At 39.3% G+C, this 19,737-nt stretch overlaps 2 protein-coding genes across 2 annotated transcripts in view; both read right to left on the bottom strand.

The window, feature by feature from the left end:
- Positions 1 to 3,190, bottom strand: part of LOC129774536 (putative uncharacterized protein DDB_G0268364) — a gene marked incomplete at its 5' end in the record, with an annotated part of 13,117 nt that extends 9,927 nt beyond the window's left edge. The window contains 2 exons of the mRNA XM_055778284.1: positions 2,147 to 3,093; positions 3,151 to 3,190. Coding sequence (XP_055634259.1) covers positions 2,147 to 3,093; positions 3,151 to 3,190 — 987 coding nt within the window. The remainder of the gene's footprint in view (positions 1 to 2,146; positions 3,094 to 3,150) is intronic.
- LOC129774534 (protein tweety-2-like) lies at positions 3,057 to 19,737 on the bottom strand. The gene is made up of 5 exons (XM_055778283.1): positions 19,726 to 19,737; positions 18,043 to 18,285; positions 4,121 to 4,518; positions 3,795 to 4,064; positions 3,057 to 3,320 (listed from the first exon to the last, which is right to left on the bottom strand). The coding sequence occupies exons 1-5, from the start codon at positions 19,735 to 19,737 to the stop codon at positions 3,194 to 3,196; spliced, it is 1,050 nt and encodes a 349-aa protein (XP_055634258.1). The 3' UTR covers positions 3,057 to 3,193.

The following is a 19,737-nucleotide window of genomic DNA, read 5'->3' as shown; positions in this document are numbered from 1 at the left end:
ATCACAAACAACACTATAAGCATTGGGAACAAATGGGAATGCCTCAACAAACTGATCTTACCCTTACCCTGTCCCATGATGGTGTCTTTCGGGAACACATGGAATGGATTTAAGAAATGGCACTTGAAAAGCTAATGTTTTTGCAAATATACCCAAACTCATTCGCATTTTTGGCATATGCTCACAGAATTAGCTCCCCGCTCAAACGGTTAAGTCAGTTCTAGTTGACTTTTGTGTGTGTGTGTGTGTATTTTTTTAAGGGGATCGTACAACGCTTGCGCAGTGTTCGTGCCATCTGCTGATGCTAATGTTGCACGGACGCGTTATCAGCCGTCTTCGAAGAATCCAAGGGTTGTATTTTTTGGTCCAAAATTAAACCGTTGAAAACTCTTCATATTTCGAGAGATTTTGTGGGGGAAAATCCGGTGGTTTCGATGCATAAAGAGAAATCGAACAAACTGCATTTAAAAGCACCGACTTTTAATATGGTGAACAAGACTGTTGACCACGAGGTTTTTAATTGGGAGTATCACATTTACATCCCTTTTTGAGATGTGGATATAACGGCGTAGTCTCCAACGTGAGTCTGAATGGTGATGAGCTGAAAAAATGCGTCGGGTTGTTTCAAAAACTAAATAATTGGAGTTTGTGAAGATTCTGGATGTTAGGCAACTGCATTCAGGATGTTTGGAAGACAAAAAAAAGTTTATAAGCTTTCACACTAGTTTCGGATAACTTACGCTGACTCAGTTCTCCTAAACTGTGTGAAGGTAGTTTTTGGGCGCCAAGCACAGCTCATCCTTCGAAAAACTTCTCCGAATGATGCTTTAGTGCATTAGGAAATTGTTGGTGAAAATGATCCTTCGAATGATCAATAAGTCGAGATAAATAATTCGCTATCAAGTACATAGCTTGGGTTTCACAATTACAAAGAAACAAAACGATTTTCTAGCGCTGCTTTCCACGTATATTCAACTACCCTTAGCGCATAAGGACCAACTGGCTCCAGTAATTCTGAACATTAAGGGAGCTTTGGTTTCAGTTTCCATAGAGCGTCCATTTGAACGAATTTTGAATAACTTGTTGTGAAATTTTTTGTCAGAAAAGCGAATGAACTTCACCCCTGGGCAACTAACAACCTCCACAAATAGTTATATGATTCTGCCCCAAGGTTTATGTCTCAGCCCTCTTCTTGATAATTACAATTTTACTTGAAGGCAGCTCCGAGCCAAGCTTTTGTGCAGAAACATTACCCAAATATTGAACTTCAAATACCTTGGGGTCTGGTTCGATTGAAAATGCACTTGGAATACCCATATTACGTATTTGATGCAAAAATGCCAAGAGGTCAACTTCCTCCGCTCGATTTGCGACAGATGGTGGGAAGCTCATCCGGGAGATTTCATAATGATTTATAAAACAACTATTCTATCTATTCTAAAAGACGGCTCCTTCTGCCATCTCTCAGCAACTAAGCAACTAACTTTCTAAAATTGGGAAGAATTCAATATCAATGTCTGTGTATAGCTCTTGGCTGTATGCACTCAACACATAACGTTAGTTTTACCAATTATTGCGTCAGAGTTCCCTATTCAGTTGGTAAACCGATTGCGACACTGGAAGACTTGGGCGATAGTTTCTTTCAATTATTCTAAATGCTTCTTCGAGAGCGTGGATCAAAGGTTTGGACGTAAATAATGACTTCATCCGTGTAATGGCAATGTACGGATAATTACGCACCTTTTGAATATTCTTGAGGCTCGAGGAAGACAAACGTAAATCTCAATGTTGCCTACCTTCGACAGCCAGTCGAACACATTCACATTTAGGTATTGTCCCTGGTCATAATAATAGTTCGTGTGGCAACCCTCGGTTGAGACAACGATACCCCATTTCCATTTCCCAAACCTCACCAGTTCCTAAAAAAACGCTGCCTCTAACCTAGAGTAAACCGCGATTAATCGGACGAGTCTTACTAAACGAAGATTTAGGATGAAATTGTGTGAAAAAGCATTGAATTAGCGACTCCGCGATGCCACTGCGATTCAGCCTTACAAATGCACAAATTGGAAAGAAAAACCTTCCCGACCGTTTCAAATTGTTTAATTATAATATTATACGAATTACTGAATGACCACCTGCTCACCTTGGGCGGTATCGAGGGCTTCTGCTGCGCCTGCGAAGGATGGTGGTGATGATTCTGTTGCTGCTGCTGCTGCGATGTCGGCTCCTTTATTGTTAGCGAGCTCTGCTGCTTGCTCGGGCGCTGCAGCGATCGATACTGATTGAGCGTGGCGGCGCAAAGCGGTTGCTGATTGTTTTTCATGTTCTGAGCCGAGGTCGGAATTTCTGGCAGTGGTTGGTTGATGATAGAAATGTTGCTCTTGGTGGTGGCCGTAGAGGCTGACGATGGTGGTGGACTGGCGAACGCCGATGCGACTACTGTCTCCTGATACAGCTGGTTGCTGCTGGACAGCGAACGATGATGATGCTGTTGCTGCTGCTGCTGCTGCTGTTGAGTCGACTGAGCTGACTGCTGATGATGATGGGATGTGTCAATGCTGTAAACGGTTGGATGCTGGTGTTTGTTATCTAAATTGCTTTCCTTCTTCAGAATCGAGGTGGTGGTTGTTTCTGTGAATCCACTTGGCTTCTTGTATGGTAGAGTAGCACACGAGTACGATTGATTGTAGTCTTTCGAGACAGTAGAAATGTTCAACTTAGGCTGGTTCGATACTTGGCGGTCCGGTCTGTCCTGCAGCTGGATGTGCTGTTGTTGCTGCTGTTGATGAGATTGTTTGAACTGTGTTTGGTTCTGGGCTACCATCGGTTGCTGCACGTTTTTCAAGTGGGGACTCGGGCTGGTGCCGCGTCCTCCTCCAGCTGCACCAATGGCTAGCGAACCTCCGTAACGTCCCCCATGACGCAGAGTGGCACACTTATTGACGTTAGCCGTCATTGGGTTGATCGTGTTCCGGATAGCCTTCGGACCAATACTGACATATTTCGGGTCGAAGCGATTGAAGCCGTTGTTGCTAATGTCACGAGGATCTTTATCGGAGAGATTAGTTGTCGATGCTGTCAGTTTTATATCTGCAAGCGGACCATTCGCGTTATACGGTTGAGGTGACGTGGGCGTTTCGAACTCACCTAATTTATTGCTGCCTGCAGACACATTGCAGGCAGGCGATTCTCAGTAGAAATCGCTCGATTCAAGCGTTTTACATTGTTTACTAAGCGTTGCATATTTGCCATTATTTGGCCCGGCAATATGGGTCTGTTGCGAGGGCAATCGGCCCAATGTGTGATGCCCGGAGGCTCTGTGGGAATAAAAATTCAAAAAAGTGGTAAGTTTTGTGGACCGTCTTACACTGCGCGGTGGAAATGTGTTTTCGCGTGACATCTGAATCGTTGTTGGCGCATGTTTTTGTGTTCATTCAGTTTCTATTCAGTTTCTAGATGGGTTGTGATTATGGAGGAAATATGCAGGAAAATAAAATATACCAGTAAAACAACTATGGACGGAAGATATATAAAAATCTTGCATGTTCTCTAGAATGTGGATATACAAATGATAATTTTTTGTGCATTATGGAAGGCATGTCATGAAAAAGCTTTTAGGTGATACATTTTACCATCGTTTTTCTGCAAATAATCCTTGCATCTCTCGTGCATCATCAACCGAGTGTGGAAAAAGAAAATACGTAAGAAACTAACAACGACACATCGCTTCAGAACAAAAAAAGTCCAACCAAGAGTGGAGAAGATAAGAAATAAAATATAAAAAGCCATGCCTGTTGTTATCATGCACCACAACATTATAATCTGGTGGTGGTGACTCTTCACCACTGTAGGATGCCAACCCGCGCAATCCGTGTGTGGTTCCGTTGCGGCCGCTGCTGGGGATAGGGCCAGTTGTGCTACCATTGCTGGTTGCCGCCTGAGCGTGCAGCAACGTCCGGTTCACCGTCATCGTTCCCGAAGTGATAGGTGCTGAGGGAGAAGCCGTTACTGCTCCCGCAGGGAACAGTGGAGCAGTTTCTGATTTATCCTCAATTGGTCTCCTGAAAAGACGAATGAAGTTAGAAATAATCTAAACACATCTCATTGTACCACTTACTTCTTTGTCAAATAGATCCACGTATGTGAATCAACGCACACCAGCAGGCTGAGAATGGCGGCCGCAACCAAGCTGGCCAGCAGCATTAGTGTCAACCCCAGAAGGCCTCCTTCGCACAGACCTCGCGTTGCATTGGCGTAATGTTCCATCACGGTTCTCCGGTCGGCCATCGCCGAAAGCGCTATCAGCTGCCGTTTGCTGTCATCCAGTTCTCCGTTGAGACGGCTAATCTTCGAGCTCATCTCGAATCGCGGATACAGATCGATAGCGATTCGGTTTACCGTTTCGAGGGATTCTTTCGCTCGATCGACATAATCTTTCGATTCGTTAAGCCGCAACACGTATCGATTTGTGCCCACCGAGCTGCAGTATGTGTATTGGACGTCCTTTAATTTTTGCTGCAAATAGAACCAGTGGGAAGATTTATTTATTTTGGTATTCATTTGCTTTCAAACTTCGCTAAGAACACAATTTCATTTCAACGAGAACAATTATGAACCGTAGTGAGTATAGACATACAAACTATACGTTACTATTCCTCGCGCTTTCGTTTTAAAACAAACCCACGAAAAAAAGCACATCGGATGAATTGAAGTAAATATACACTTTCAAATGGTAAAAAGCATAGTAACATATATGCATTGCACCCCACCACAAAGACGAACGTATCCACTAAAAAATAAAGGACAGCATCAAAACTGAGTGACTGAGGTAATGCTTTTGAAGCCACCATTTTATTTTTTTTCAACAAGTAAATTTGGGGAACGAAATCTATTATTTTTACGAAAATTTTTTAGACTTGTAATGAACCAATAATAATCTGGATGATCCAATTTAAGTGAATTATGAACCGTTTTGTCCGATAACACGATGTCATTTTCTATTATACTCCTCCTACAGGAACCTCGTTCCTGATGACAAAATTAGTCAATCATCACAAGAAGACGACTTTCTTGCAGCTTTTGAGTAGCAAAACATTTTTTTTTGTCTTCTTCATGAACAGCTCTTCAGTTCAGTTGTCAGTGTCGACGTCTGGTGGCAACTTTCAATTTGGGTCCCAAACTCGATAGTGTAATCTTTATCAGATTAGAAGACACGAAGCCAGTTTTAAAATGCTAAAATTCAAATGACATTGTTTACCCTTTAAAATTTCCTTTTTACATAAATTTCCTAGGACTTCTACCAAAACTCGTCATTATAATATCAGATTATTTTCAGACACAATTCTCGTTCAAGATTTTTCAATCACTTGCAAATAACATGTTTCTCCGTCACATCGAATAAATGTTCGATACAGAAAACATGATAGAATGAAGATAGTCCGTAATCGGATAATTCCTTCTTCGTGTTTTGCTCCTATCAACACATTCGGCGATCCATTTTTATTTATATAGATAGAAGAAGATATAGGAGTACGTTTTATCACATTTAAATCCATTTCCACTTTCGTTGGCGTAAACATCAAATGGACTAAACAATCCTTATAATCATACCATCATAGAAACATTTCTCGTACCCAAAAACCCTCACATCCCAATTTTGGGTTCGTTTGTTTGAATAATTCTCGAGTATTGCTGAATTTTGTGTTTCATTTGCATGTCATTTGCCCTTAGAAAGGGGGAGGAGTGTCTATCCAACATAGAAATATTTATTGCACTCTAAAACCTCCACATGCCAAATTGCTTTATTGATTCTCTAGTTATGCGAATGTCAAACCACTATAGAAACATTTATTGCCCCTTAAATTATTATTATTCATTGATTCTCTAGTTCTGCAGCATCCCACCCTTAGAGAGGGAGGAGGAGTGTCTATACGCCCTAGAAACGTTTCGTGCCCTCTAAAACCTTCACATGTCAAATTTGGCTCCATTTGCTTGATTAGTTTTCGAGTTATGCAGAAATTTGTGTTTCGTTTGTATGGCAGCACTCCCCCCTTAGAGAGGTAGGGAGTGAAGGGGGGGGGGGAGAGTGGAGAGGGAGGAGTGTATATCCAACATAGAAGCATTTATTGCAAAAAATTGTATTTCATTTGTATGACAGTACCCCCCCTTTAGATAGGGGGGAGCTCTGAGCTCTGTTTGTTGAAGTCTCGTCAAATATTTAAATTCATGAAATCAAACTCATCTTAAAAAATATATATATCCTAGATTGAAGTGTATTGCTGTTCTCACATAATGCATATAACGATTGTGACTTAATGGTTAAAACTAATCAATTTAATTGATGATTACAAGGATTTCCCAATAGTGTCTTTTCATCTAAATCAATTCTGAATGAATAAATAAATGAATATTTGGGGGACTTCGAAAATGAGAGCGTTACGTTGAAGGCACAATATTCAGCAAAAGAAGCAATCACACGGAAGTTGTATAATACATAATACATTGCTTGTATTGTGATATGATTTGTATTCCATTTCCATAAACAAAATATCTGATGCATAATTTTTGCGTTCGCTCATCCTTTCTCACAACACACATTTCTCGTTTGAGAAATTGTTGAGTAAACATCGTTTGCCAGTGCGCGTAGAGGGGAAATTCCTTATTAACACATTAAGGACCGCGCGTTTTGAGGCAAACTTGAACGCTTCATTTGTTCAGATTCCACGAATGAGATCGTTTCCTTCGATGTGGATGAGACGAAGGCGAGCCATCGGTAGGCCTTGTTAGATTCTTGGCAAACCAAGGATTTAACCTTCAAGTGTAGAAAACACGGGTTATTTCGTGATCCATCCGTAACAGACGGAACGCGAAACACGAGAAAACTCGTGAGCGGTCCGCAAAGTGTAAAGATTCATCGCACCTCTAATAAATTGTCAAAAGACGTGGTCTTACGTTGATCGCACTTGATTGAAAAACTCCAAAACAAATGTATTTGGTCGCAGTATTATATGGATAGAAAACATAATAAACTCTTTCTCTTGAATGTTATTTTCAATTCTAAGGGAACTGGCAGATTATTTTTCAGCAACGATAACATTTTTCCAGATTGTCCTCGATACTCGAAGCCCACCAGTGGTTAATTCTAACTCGATAACCACCTGTTCATTGCACTTGATTGAAAAATCACAAAACCAAATGTATTTGGTTGCAGTGTTATATGGATAGAAAACATTAAAATAAACTCTTTCGCATGAATGTATTTTTCAATTCCAAGGGGAACTGGTAGGTTATTTTTCAGCAACGATCACATCTTTCCGGAATCTTCTCGATGCTGGATGGCAACCAAACGAAAATAGTTCCGCGCGTGTATGTGTGTGTGTGTGGTGGCTGCTCCGATGTCTCAAGCGCAACCGTTTGTGGCATCACTCTCCTCCTGTTGGATTTCCTTCTGGCCTAAGGTGCACAAACAGGCTCTTGGTGACATCGTTCATCAGCGCTTTCATGATAAACGAAGTCAGATTCACCACAACATCGATAAAATGCTCCAATCGCTGTTTAATTATAAATGAGTGGATTTCCTAGTGGCGCTCGCTTATATACCGATTGGTGATTTCAATAGCCTGTTTTGAAAGCAATTTTAAGGCTATTGAAACAAGTTTTTGGATGAATAAAAAAATATTTCTAATTTATTGTTTTTTTATAGTAAATAATCCCTTTTAATATGTTTGTCCTGTTATACCGTCATGTTCATGATATTTTATAAATTTGCTTATAATTTCCAACAACTTTTCCGAATACATCATTATGGTTCATTTTTTGACTCAAGTGTGACTTTTGAAAAGGTAGTATCGATTTTAGTAACAGAAATCTTTGATAATTTATATCTCAAAATATATGAGTCGTACCGAAATAGTTCGAAGTTCGAAGTTTCGAAAATTCCTAAAAATTCGATGTTCCACAAATTTCGTCAAAAATAGTTTTACCATCTTGGGCCCAATTTTTAAATTTTCTACATAACTTGTATTTTATATGAAAAAATTTAAAAAAAATATAAAAAAATACATATTTTTTGATATCGCAAATTAAAATTTTATTTTGTAAATAAAAAAAAAGAGTGCTAATTTTTCTTCTCAGTGTATTTTTTTTTTCAAATCAAGCCAACAATACTCTATAACTCTTTCTAACACACTATTTCGGTATGACTCATATTTTTTGGGATCTAAATTATCACAGATTTCTCTTACTCAAATCGATACGCCCTTTTCAAAAGTTACGCTTGAGTCAAAAAATGAACCATGATGATGTATTTGGAAAAGTTGTTGGAAATTATAAGCAAATTCATAAAATTTCATGAACATGACGGTATAACACGACAAACATATTAAAAGGGATTATTTACTATAAAAAAGACAATAAATTAGAAATATTTTTTTTTACATATTTCGAGAATGGCTACATTTAGAAGGAGATTGATAATAACCTTTTTTGTTTTAAATCACATCAGGATTCATAATTTGTGGCTAAAAATGATTGTTAACATACAAAAATTCGAAGTTTCGAAAATTCCTAAAAATTCGATGTTCCACAAAGTTCGTCAAAAATAGTTTTACCATCTTGGGCCCATTTTTTAAATTTTCTGCATGACTTCTATTTTGTAAATAAAAAAAGAGTACTATTTTTTTTCTCAGTGTACATTTTTTTCATATTCAACCATCAATACTCTATAACTCTTTCTAAGACACTATTTAGGTACGACTCATAGTTTTTAGGATATAAATTATCAAAGATTTCTCTTACTCAAATCGATACGCCCTTTTCAAAAGTTACGCTTGAGTCAAAAAATTCCCAATTGTTGTGGAAAACTCATATTTCCTCTAACCCAAACGGAATACACCCTTTCATTCGAATCAAAAATACTCATGTTTTGTCATTCGTCGATTTTATTTGGAATTGCTGTATAGCTTGATTACATATTTAAGGTTAAGTACATTGAAATAGGAAGAGGTAAAAGCTGACATTTTATTTTTAATAAAAGATTAAAATACAATCCCACGGATTTCTGTGTATTAAACGTCGTTATTTAATAAGTTCTTTAGTATTTATATTAAGAGGATCTGTACTCGATTATATACAGTTTGCATTTTTTTATATTTCATATGACTTATTTCAAGAAGAAATGTGATATTTCGACGTTAAGGTGGTGGTTTTGAAGCTTTTTGAGATAATCTTTTGTTGATTTTATTCAATTTTCTTTTTCTTTTTTAAAACAGCTTAAATGTAAAGAAATTGACCCAAATTACGGATTTTAAACTGTATTTTTATTTATAGAAAAAAAAATATCTCTATATTTGTTTCTTAAGTTTTTAAAAACATGTACATCAGCACTACTTTTGAGGTGATTTTTTGAACCGAGCTGTTGTCAACCCGTTATGGCCAGAGATGAAGTTTGAACCTTCTTAAAACAAAAAAGAAGAAGAAGAAAAAATTATTACTATTAATTATTAAAAAATTAGTACCTCGATTTGATTATTTTTTTTACCACTGTGTACCCTAGTGGTAAAATTGTGAATTAAACTATTGTCATCCCAATATAATTAGGGATTATAGGTTCAACTTTGTGCTCCCTTGGCCGAGTGGTTAGCGTCATAACTATCATGCCGGGTGTTCGGGTTCGATTCCCGTTCTGGTCGGGGGAATTTTTCGTCAAAGAAATTTCCTCCGACTTGCACTGTGATCACGCGTATTCTAGAGCTTGCCACTCAGAATGCATTCAAGGCGTGTTATTTGGCATATAAATCTCAACTAAGTACTAATAAAAATGACGCAAGTAATACTACGTTGAGACGGCGAAGTTCCTCTAGGAACGTTAGTGCCATTGAGGAAGAAGAAGAAGAGGTTCAACTTTGGATAAAACACAATGTCTCTAAAACATTCCTGAGAAGTTATAATTTTTTTACGTTTTGATTTTTCCTGAACACTGTGCGCCCTAGCGGTGAAATTATGAACTGAACCATTGTCATTCCGATATTGCCAGAGATCATAGGATCAACTTTGCTGATGACGATATGTTTTCCGAAAGCATTCCTGAGGAGTTATAAATACCACTGCGCGCCCTAGCGGTGATATTGTGATCTAAACCGTTGTCTTCTCACGATGGCCAGAAATCCTAAGAACAACTTTTCTCATCAAGATTTCAATAGCGGCGTTTACGTCTTTTTTATCCGAATCTGCGTTCTTGTTAATATTCTAGAGCATATACTACAACTGTCATCATTTTTTAAATCTTAATAAACGGCGGTAGGAACGACGCGGAAACACTGTGAACATGGATTTCATGATTTTTTTAAAAAAAAATTATTTATTACCGTCTCGAATTGTTTATAATTCCACAGACTGAATCCTCATATTAAATTCTTGATCCTATTTTTAAAAACAGTTTTGGACACGTTTAAATCGAATACAGCACAAGCACTATTGAATTCACGGAAATAGTTCTCTAAGGGTTGTGGAATCCATAGGAAGTCCTATGGCGATTGATAAACAACAAATCTCGCTCACGTAGTTGTCGGAATGGTACATAGAATAATAAATTATATAATAAGGATGGACAGTCAAAATTTTCATTTGATGGATCAAACACAAATATTTTTCGAAGGTTGGCACGCCTAGAAGCTAACGATTCCAACGCGATCGTCCTGCAGCGGATCGAATAGTCGGGGAGATTGTCAGGATCTATCCAAGGGAGTTGTCGGAGAGCATATCTAATGAAACTACGCTGAACTCTCTCCATTCGTGTGATTTGGGTGATGTGAAACGGAGACCACACGCAGGCAGCATACTCCAAAATGCCACGTACTAAAAGAGCAGTATAGTGATTTGATTGCGTAAACATCTCTGAAGTTATTGGTGCACCGACGAACAAATCCAAGTGTCTGAGCTCGATTTCCGTTGATAAAAAGTTAGTGAACGTCATAAGATTAGTCATTGTCGATCGTTTACTGACCCAGCCATGTTGATATTCAGATATTATCGGTTGACATGCGATATATAAAATGTTATGAACTAGTCTTTCGAATACTTTTGCCACGCAACATAGAATTGAAATGGCTCGGCATGATTGGATTGATTAGAGCCTGATTTGAAGATCGGACATATTGAAGCTGTTTTCCACTGATGCGGAAAAGTGCTGTGACGTAGCGACTTATTGAAAATTATTGTCAATGGTATCTGCAGAGACGTAGCGCATTCTTTCAGGAACAGTGGCGGAAGTTAATCGGTTCAAGAACCTTTAGACACGTCCAGTTTACTCAAGGTAGATGAGACATCGTGCTGAGATATTTCAAACAGCGGTAAATTCAAATCGAAAACGGGACAATTCCTGAGACTGTCAGGCGAGAATGCTGGTGAAATGGTGCTGTGTACCTTCTCGAAATGATCTGCGAACAGCTTTGCTATTCCTACCGGGGAATCAGCACTATTACCGTTGAAAGTCATCTCGGCTGGGAATCTTGAGTGCTTCCGATTGCGGATAAACGTCCAAAAATAGGAGGAGTTTCGCTTCGTAGTCGTTTCCAGGTGGGCGATGTAATTCTGAAATGATGCGGTTTGAAGTTCGTGATAATGAGTCTCAATTGTGCGAAGATTGTAACGATTTGCATCCGTTCGTTCTTGAAAATAACGCTTACGGGATTTGCGGACAGCGTTCCGAAGGTGCTGCAGCTCAGATGGCCACCAAGCGTGCTTGTATGGGTGTCTCGTGAATCGTCTACGTGGAACATGCTCATTCAAGACTGTATTCAGAGTCATAGAATATACGTACCGTCTCGTCGGTATCCTTACCGAGAAACAACAAAGCCCAGTCGATAGCAGATACAGCTCTATTAAGTTCTGCAAAGTTGCAGCGTCGAAAATCAAAGTCGTAGGTTTGGATTGTGTTCCCAGGAGGTTGCTGGAAGTTGTCGTTTACATCAATGCGAAGAACAAATGGCATGCGGTGACTATCGATTCTAAGTAGGGGAGATGGAGGCACGATTAGTTCAACTACGCTAGGATTGCTGACGAATGCCAGGTCTAGAAGGCGGCCGTTTGCGTTTGATAAGCTGTTGATTTGAAGGAGACCGGTGGCAACCATTGATTCGACTAGCATAGTTTCTTGTTCAGATGAAGCATTCGTTGGCAATAATCCGTTAACGTCTTCATCTTTCTGCCATATTAAGCGGGATAGATTGTAGTCTCCCACGACGACGGAAAATTCAATTCTCATGTGTTCTACAATTACATAATAACAAGCTTCGTTCGAGAGTGGAAATGGATTTTATTGTGATAAAACGCACTTCTAAAGGGTGTGTCACATCAAATTGCATCACGGAAAAAACGCTGTAGAAATTTAATTTTTAGGAATTATATCTTCAGCTTTCGCTTATAATCAGATAAGAGTGTATAGATCACGTTGGCCATGCTTCACTGTCAATTTTTCGTAAATTTGGAAAAATGTCGTCGAACGAAAAAGAGCGTCGTGAAATAATCCTGTGCACTCATTTCGAGAATCCGGAGTTGTCACATCGGGACATCGGTAAGATGCTGGGAATCGCCCAATCCTCGGTCAGCAGAGTACTAAAACGATACTTCGAGAACTTAACCATCGACCGGAAGGTGAAGAACGGCAAAAATGGATGCTCCGTCAGTGATAAAGATCACAAGCGCGTAGTTAAGCAGTTTAGACGTGATCCGAGAAGTTCGGTCCGGGATGTCGCCAATAAGCTGAATTTGTCAAGTTAATTCGTCCAGCGGACCAAGCAGCGGGAGGGCCTGCGTACATACAAGGTTCAGAAGGCTCCTAACCGTGACGAAAGGCAAAACATGGTGGGGAAGGCGCGAGCCCGGAAGCTGTACACCGAAATGCTGACCAAGCCGCATTGCCTGGTAATGGACGACGAAACCTACGTCAAAGCGGACTTTCGTCAGCTGCCGGGCCTGTTGTTCTTCTCCGCAGAGGACAAATTCAGCGTTCCGGGGGAGATTCGCAAGCAGAAACTATCCAAGTTTGCCAAAAAGTACATGGTGTGGCAAGCGATCTGCTCTTGCGGAAAGCGGAGCGCCCCCTTCGTGATGACCGGCACGGTAAACGGGCAGGTTTACCTTAAGGAGTGCCTACAGAAGCGCTTACTACCGCTATTAAAGCAACATGAGGGCCGGACCATTTTCTGGCCGGATCTCGCTTCGTGCCACTATTCAAAGGGCGTGTTGGAGTGGTACGAAGCCAACGGGGTCACCTTCGTGCCAAAGGAAATGAACCCGACCAACGCGCCGGAGCTTCGCCCAATAGAGAAATATTGGGCGATTATGAAGCAGGCCCTCCGGAAGAACCCAAAAGTTGTCAAATCGGAGGCGGACTTCAAGAGAAAATGGATTTCTGTTCAAAAAAAACTACAACCTGACGTTGTACAGAACCTTATGGACGGGGTAAAGAGGAAGGTGCGAGCATACGGGCTTGGGCTCGAAGTATGAATAAAAAGAAAATGCCAAAAGTTGTTTAATTGTTTTTATTTTACTGTCTAAAATTTTCAAAAGGATCGGTCTACTGGGCGAATTTCTACAGCGTTTTTTCCGTGATGCAATTTGATGTGACACACCCTTTATATCGTCTTGTATCTATATAAATAAAAATGGATCGCCAAATGTGTTGATAGGAGCAAAACTCGAGAAAGGAATTGTCCGATTTAGGGTTGTCTTCACTCTATCTTATTTTCTATATCAAACATTTATTCCATGTAACGGAGAAACATGTTATTTGCAAGTGGATGAAAATCTTGCACGAGATTTGTGTCTGAAAATAATCTGATATTATAATGTCGAGTTTTGATAGAAGTACTGAAATTTTATAGTAAAAAATAATTTTAAAGGGTAGATTAGAAGATCAATCAATGAACAGTTTTGCGATTAGACCCATGAACGTGCGCTTAGTAAGAAAATGTGGATGTGATACAAAAATAAATTTTGGGCGGGAAGAAGTTTGCCTGGTTAGCTAGTGTTTAAATAAACATTCAAGATAATCTCTTCGGCCGTCCGCACACGTGTCAACTGAAAACCGACTTCAACCTGACGAAGGTTGAAAGCATGTGAAATCAAATGGGAGTCCGCACACGGGACAACTAGTTGACAAGGTTGACTCAACCTGTTGGATGCAACCTAGCATGTCGAGTTGCCGCTGTTTGAGGTTGACAACATTTTCGTTAAATTTTTGTTCGCGTCATTTTCTGTGGTTCGTTGAAAAGTTGCCAGATCATTTTTTTGTATATCTGCGTAAATTTATTTAATCAAATAAAAAATTTTTTTACAGAAAATTAAATGTGTGCTCGTTATGCATTTGAGTTTTACTATATTATTGTATTGATGACAATATGGGTATCAAATGAAAGGGATTGAAAAATCCAGTTTGTCTGCCGCTACAAATTGACTAATATACTTTCTAAAAAAATATTGATTGGAATATGTGCATTAAATGAATAGCCTTGGCTTAGAGAACACACTACATTATGAACAATATAAATCCAAAAAGGTCGTCGCTACAAAATGGCAAGCCTGTATTATTTTTACGTTCAATCACAATGAAACCGATTAACTTGAAAATATTTTTTTACGTATTTTATTTGCCTACACATATTGACCCTTTGCGATCGTAATATATTATGACATAGCAGTGAAGCATAACATGTAAGATTATGAAAAATAGAGAAACTTAAGATAAGTATTTAGTAAACAGTGTGTTTTAATCTGATGTTTTCAATAATAGTATAATTCACGAAGGAGAATCCCAGCATCATGACTATTCTCTTATTTTCCAGGTTAATAATCTTTATTTTGTACCGTTATCGTCTATTCAAAAGAGCTCCATATTGATTCGTGAACAGGTTTATGATACATTAAGATTTATTCAGAAAAATGGTAAACTAATATGTGGTTGCATAAAATATAATATTAGTTCGGCTCCTTGCTGTGGCGGCTGAAAGTCACACGACCGCAAATGGTTAATCGACTCATAGAACACATTTTATCTTTTGTAACCACAACTTTTAATTGTTTAAAAATTTCACACATTTTTCTTATGACCATTTTTCCTTTGAAAAATTTTAGTCTGTATCTGCTCTAATAATCTATTTCTATATTAACCCCTTCGTGTACGATTTAATGTTCAAAAGAGCGGACCGAATGCAAACGCTTCGATGGGTCACGTATCAAATTATTCCACTACTCTGGGGAGCGTCTTGGCGCCTTGTAATATGCAAGCGTACAACGAAAGAGACTCGATGTTGTACGTTTTGGCACAATCATTTCACATCGAGTAAGACTCGATGTTGTACTTGAAAGGATTAAGTAATCTATACATGTATTTTATGATTCAAATGCTTTTAGTTTCGACTAAAGTTAGTAATAGATGAATGAATTCTATGAATATGAATTTCGACATAAATTCATATATTCAACCACATGAACATAATATCATAAAACAACATGAACATGAAATAGATTCTGTTGCTGAACAAAAATATTTGTTTTAAGCAAAATTATTTTTTTCAATTCACTTTAGCAGTTTATAATTTTTATGTGCGGAAAAATATGAAATTGTCGGTCTTAAAAATCTGCACTACAAATTGAAAAACCATGTAAACAGATTAATCTCCAAACCTGGCATCCCTGGCATCCCTACTCATTCTGAAGCCGGGTTCAGACGGTGCGAGCAAGCATACGAGTCGGTCTAGTCAGTTACTGCAGTGCAGCTACTCACACCGTGTGAACACATCATGCCAGTTATTGTCATGTGTGATCCGGCGTGCGAGCTACTTCAAAGTTTTTTGAATTTACTCGCACTCGCATGCTTCAAAACGTCAAAAACAGAATTTAGCGTTCGAATCAGGGATGCCAAATGTAAAGAAATGTCTCTATTTTTAAGATATTTGAAAATATGCGAAGATATTTATAGACTTGAAAATTATTGGAAAAACAAATAAAACCCTCATAGTTTCTTAACGAAATCATTGTTATTCTGTTTTGCACGCTGGCGGGGCACGCTTTCTTTTTGAGATAGTTTTCTGGAGAATGTCTAATATAGAATCATTATCAGGCACAATTTTCATTCAAAATTCACTCACAACTTGCGAAAAAAAGTAAGGTTCTAAGAAACAGAATACATATTCGATTTAAAAAAGTACATTTTCATTCATTATTTTAATTTTTGACGCGTGTGAATAAAATTTTAAAAAGTCTTCTAGACTATCATTTAAAGCATCACATACTTCCGGAATTATCTTAGCTATGGATGCTTTCGAGATTCTAAAAAATATCGACAACAATCTGAACAATATTCCAGAAGAAAGGCATATCAATGTCATTTATATTATCACTCTTGCAGGTACAGCATCCTTCATGAGTGTATCTTGGCGTTGTATTTGTGGAGCAATTAAATTCAACAGTTTTTCCACTTGTTCAGGTGTTATTCTCAACACTGCTCTGTAATCTCTATAAAATTGTGTAATGATACATTCAACTGAAAACCTAAGATGAAAACTACCAATAAAGAAGTCGATTTCGGACCAATCATTTGACAAATTCGGACCTGATTGCTGTTTCTGACTATTTGATGGACATTTGAAAAATCGCCTGGCATCCCAGGTAAACCCGTGCCGTAGTATCTAGTTTCTCGCCAGCAGCTCACACTATGTGAACGGACAAGGCGAGTCAACCAATTGTCAAGCGAGTCCACCGGGTCAGTAGCTGCTCATTGTCAAGTCAGCTACTAGCAACGTATAAATGGGCCTTGAGTTTCTTATAGCGCGATTTCCATACAACACGATAGATGGTTTCCATACAACGCGCTACGAATTAGCCTGGTTTGCGAGATGAATCCTAGTTTCTTATAGCGCGGTTTCCATATAACACGGTACGCACTCACCGCGTTACAGGAGGGTTGACTGTACCCCTTGAATGAAATGTTCACAGCAAAATGATGTATTGACTTGTTCGGAAAAATCCAAAGCACAAAAAAACCACGCTGCTCCTCGAAGACCAATGTGATACCGTGGAGACACTTGGTCGTTCATTATTCAGCGATCTTTTCCCCGCGAGACGTCTGAATACAACCCCTCAGTCACTTCCTCACCATACATATTTCTTTCAACGCAAAAATCCAATGCGGACGTGGGGTTCTCTTCGGTGATTTGTATCATGCCGCAGTTGACGGTGCGGTGCCATCTGGCATTCCGAGAAAAATTCACAAGACGTCTCTGCTTTCTCTCACTCTTTCGCGCTCGTCAGTTGTAAGTGTAGCTCGAGAACTGCACTTATGCATAGTACTTTTTTTCATTTTTTTGCTCTCTGCTCCTTGCCGTTTCTACTGCACTCTACTATTTTATCATTAACTGACGAGGTGGGGCGGGGTCCGCTTGGAAGGAATGTGGTTGGAGGGCCAAGCGGTTCTATCTTGATGCACTTACTGGGTTGATGACTTCCAACGAGACGGAAGCGAAATAACACCCCAAAATAAAACCCGTGCCATTTTGCATACTTTTTTTTCGAGAATGAGTGTTATTACCATTCTTTGGTGATATGTCATTTTACTTTTGAAAATCATTTGCAGCAATACGGTCATTTTTTTAAACAAACTCAATCGAAGTCCACTTCAAGTTTTTGTTTTATCGTGAAACTTTTTCGAGTGAAAAAAAAACTCATTATGAGGGGCATATTGTTAATTGGATAATAAAGTTAGGGCAAAAGTTCGGTGCGCACAGGGAACTGGCCAAAAGTTCACCAGCTCTGGATGAATAAAAACTTCCGAATGGATGCATATCTAGAGAATACCGTTTCCCTTTGTGGGATTCATTTAATTTGTCCCTTAAACCTATGCAGTCGTTAATTAAATTCAACGTAATTGGAAAATTAAACACCGTTCTCGATTTTCATTACACGAACAAACACATGCAGGCTGCTCCGGCCTAAATCGATTACGTTTTTCCCGAAGCAAGCTTTTTTATTCCCAGCTCTTACCTGACTACAGATGAAATCGTTCGGTTTCATACAGAAATCTCCCAGGGCAACGGCACTGGCCAGATAGATTCCGGACAGCAGCCAGCACACCGTCACCGCCAGCAGGCCGCAAACGCTGAAGAAAATCAGCGCACATCGGGAACTCCGCGTTGCCCCAATCACCAGGATGATGCACAGCAGCAGCAGGAATGTGAGGAAGCCGAGCGTAATTGGCCATCGGAGCTCCTCGTAGAATTCGTAGGTCTGCGAACGGAAAAAAGCAGGAAAAGTTTAATCAACGTTTGCACTCGTCTGATTGAGACCAGCAATTGACAGCGTCGACAGGATGTCGTTCTTCTGTTGAGTTTTACATGAAATGCATAAAAAAATGATACACAGTTTCTTCCAGCAAAGTTAAAGAAAACAATAAACCTCAAATGCATGTGACAATTTCGGAGCACACATTATCAATCAGCCTATTTCTGGTAAATCCAAAAAGCAATCACTTTTGCCTCTTTGTAGTACAGGTATTGTTTGAGGTGGAAAAGAACGGAAATTACTTCCACTGAACCATTTTGAGAACCAAAGCAAATGGTGAGCGGGTTTTTTTTTCTTTTCATCTGAGTGGAGCAGAAGAGAAAACGGAATCACTCCGCATGCAAAAAAAAAACCCTTTCCTAGTTCCAATTCAAATTCAATCCGATTTACTCTTCCTCAGTGGTTTCAGAATTTAAGAACCACATTCCACCCACCCAACCTCAGGTTTGTGGGCTATTTTTTACCCATGGTGAGTTTATGGTACTTAGCGCCGAACTATATTTCTGCTCTGGGGAAAATATGAGCGGCAGAAGGGATGGAAGTGAAAAGTAAAGATTGAAAAGTTGATGAAATTGGAAGTTGGAACTAAAATAAACATCCATTAGGAGTGTGCCTCTTCCGTCGGGTTCGCTCACGCCCAGTAACGGACCAGCACAAAGGTATCCATCCATTTTCATTATCGTGACCTAAATTTGGGTGTAAAATATTTTAAAATTTGCCCACATCCAAGCCCGGCGTTACTTGGTCCTGATGCTAAGAGTCCACTTTGCACAGCGTCAGCTCATCCTACTATTTAAAATAATTTATCGAAGCAGTTAAACAGCGTCATCACGAATCTTTCGAGTGTGAGCTAAGCGAAGCCTCTGGCAATTACGATTATCACGGGTTCAACCCCGACCTCGTGCAAGATAATTTGCAGAAACATAAAATAATGATAAAGTGTCAGAGTCTGCAACAAAGTTCAGCCAAGTTTGCCTAGGCAGAATGGACTAAATTTATGTTCTGATAAGAGAGACTCAGCTTCGCAATATGGATCCATTCCAATAATTGGGGTTATCTCTGAATCCTAAATTATCTTCCCATCAGATATTTGATATGCCCCCGAACTTGCGTTCGTATTTTCAAAGTGGAACGAACGAATCAAAAGCGAAGATCGGCGTGAATATCTAAACAATCCAATTCGCAATGATGGCTCTCTAAGGACTCTGGAGCCACCCACGTTCGTACCGTTCCGCTCATTGCTTGCTGATGGGTATGCAAATCTAATGAAATTTTGTGTTTAATTCCGCGTGCTTCCTTTGGAGCGATGGTAATCAAACACTCTTCCCCCCGCCTACGCTACACGTATTTGGATTTGTTTTCCTACTTATGATCGTCAAAATTCACCCAACCTCTCAT

This window comes from Toxorhynchites rutilus, chromosome 3 (genome assembly GCF_029784135.1).
Source record: "Toxorhynchites rutilus septentrionalis strain SRP chromosome 3, ASM2978413v1, whole genome shotgun sequence".
Lineage (NCBI taxonomy): Eukaryota > Metazoa > Arthropoda > Insecta > Diptera > Culicidae > Toxorhynchites > Toxorhynchites rutilus.
The sequence above is the reverse complement of the archived record's forward strand: the minus strand, read 5'-3'. Positions and strand labels throughout refer to the sequence as shown.

What these genes read in the sequence shown, in the direction of transcription:
- LOC129774534 (XM_055778283.1), bottom strand. An exon ending in ACGATTTCATCTGTAGTCAG is followed by an intron (nt 4,519 to 18,042) that starts GTAAGAGCTGGG and finishes TTCTATTTGCAG; the next exon opens with CAAAAATTAAAGGACGTCCA. An exon ending in GTGGTGCATGATAACAACAG is followed by an intron (nt 3,321 to 3,794) that starts GCATGGCTTTTT and finishes TTATTCCCACAG; the next exon opens with AGCCTCCGGGCATCACACAT.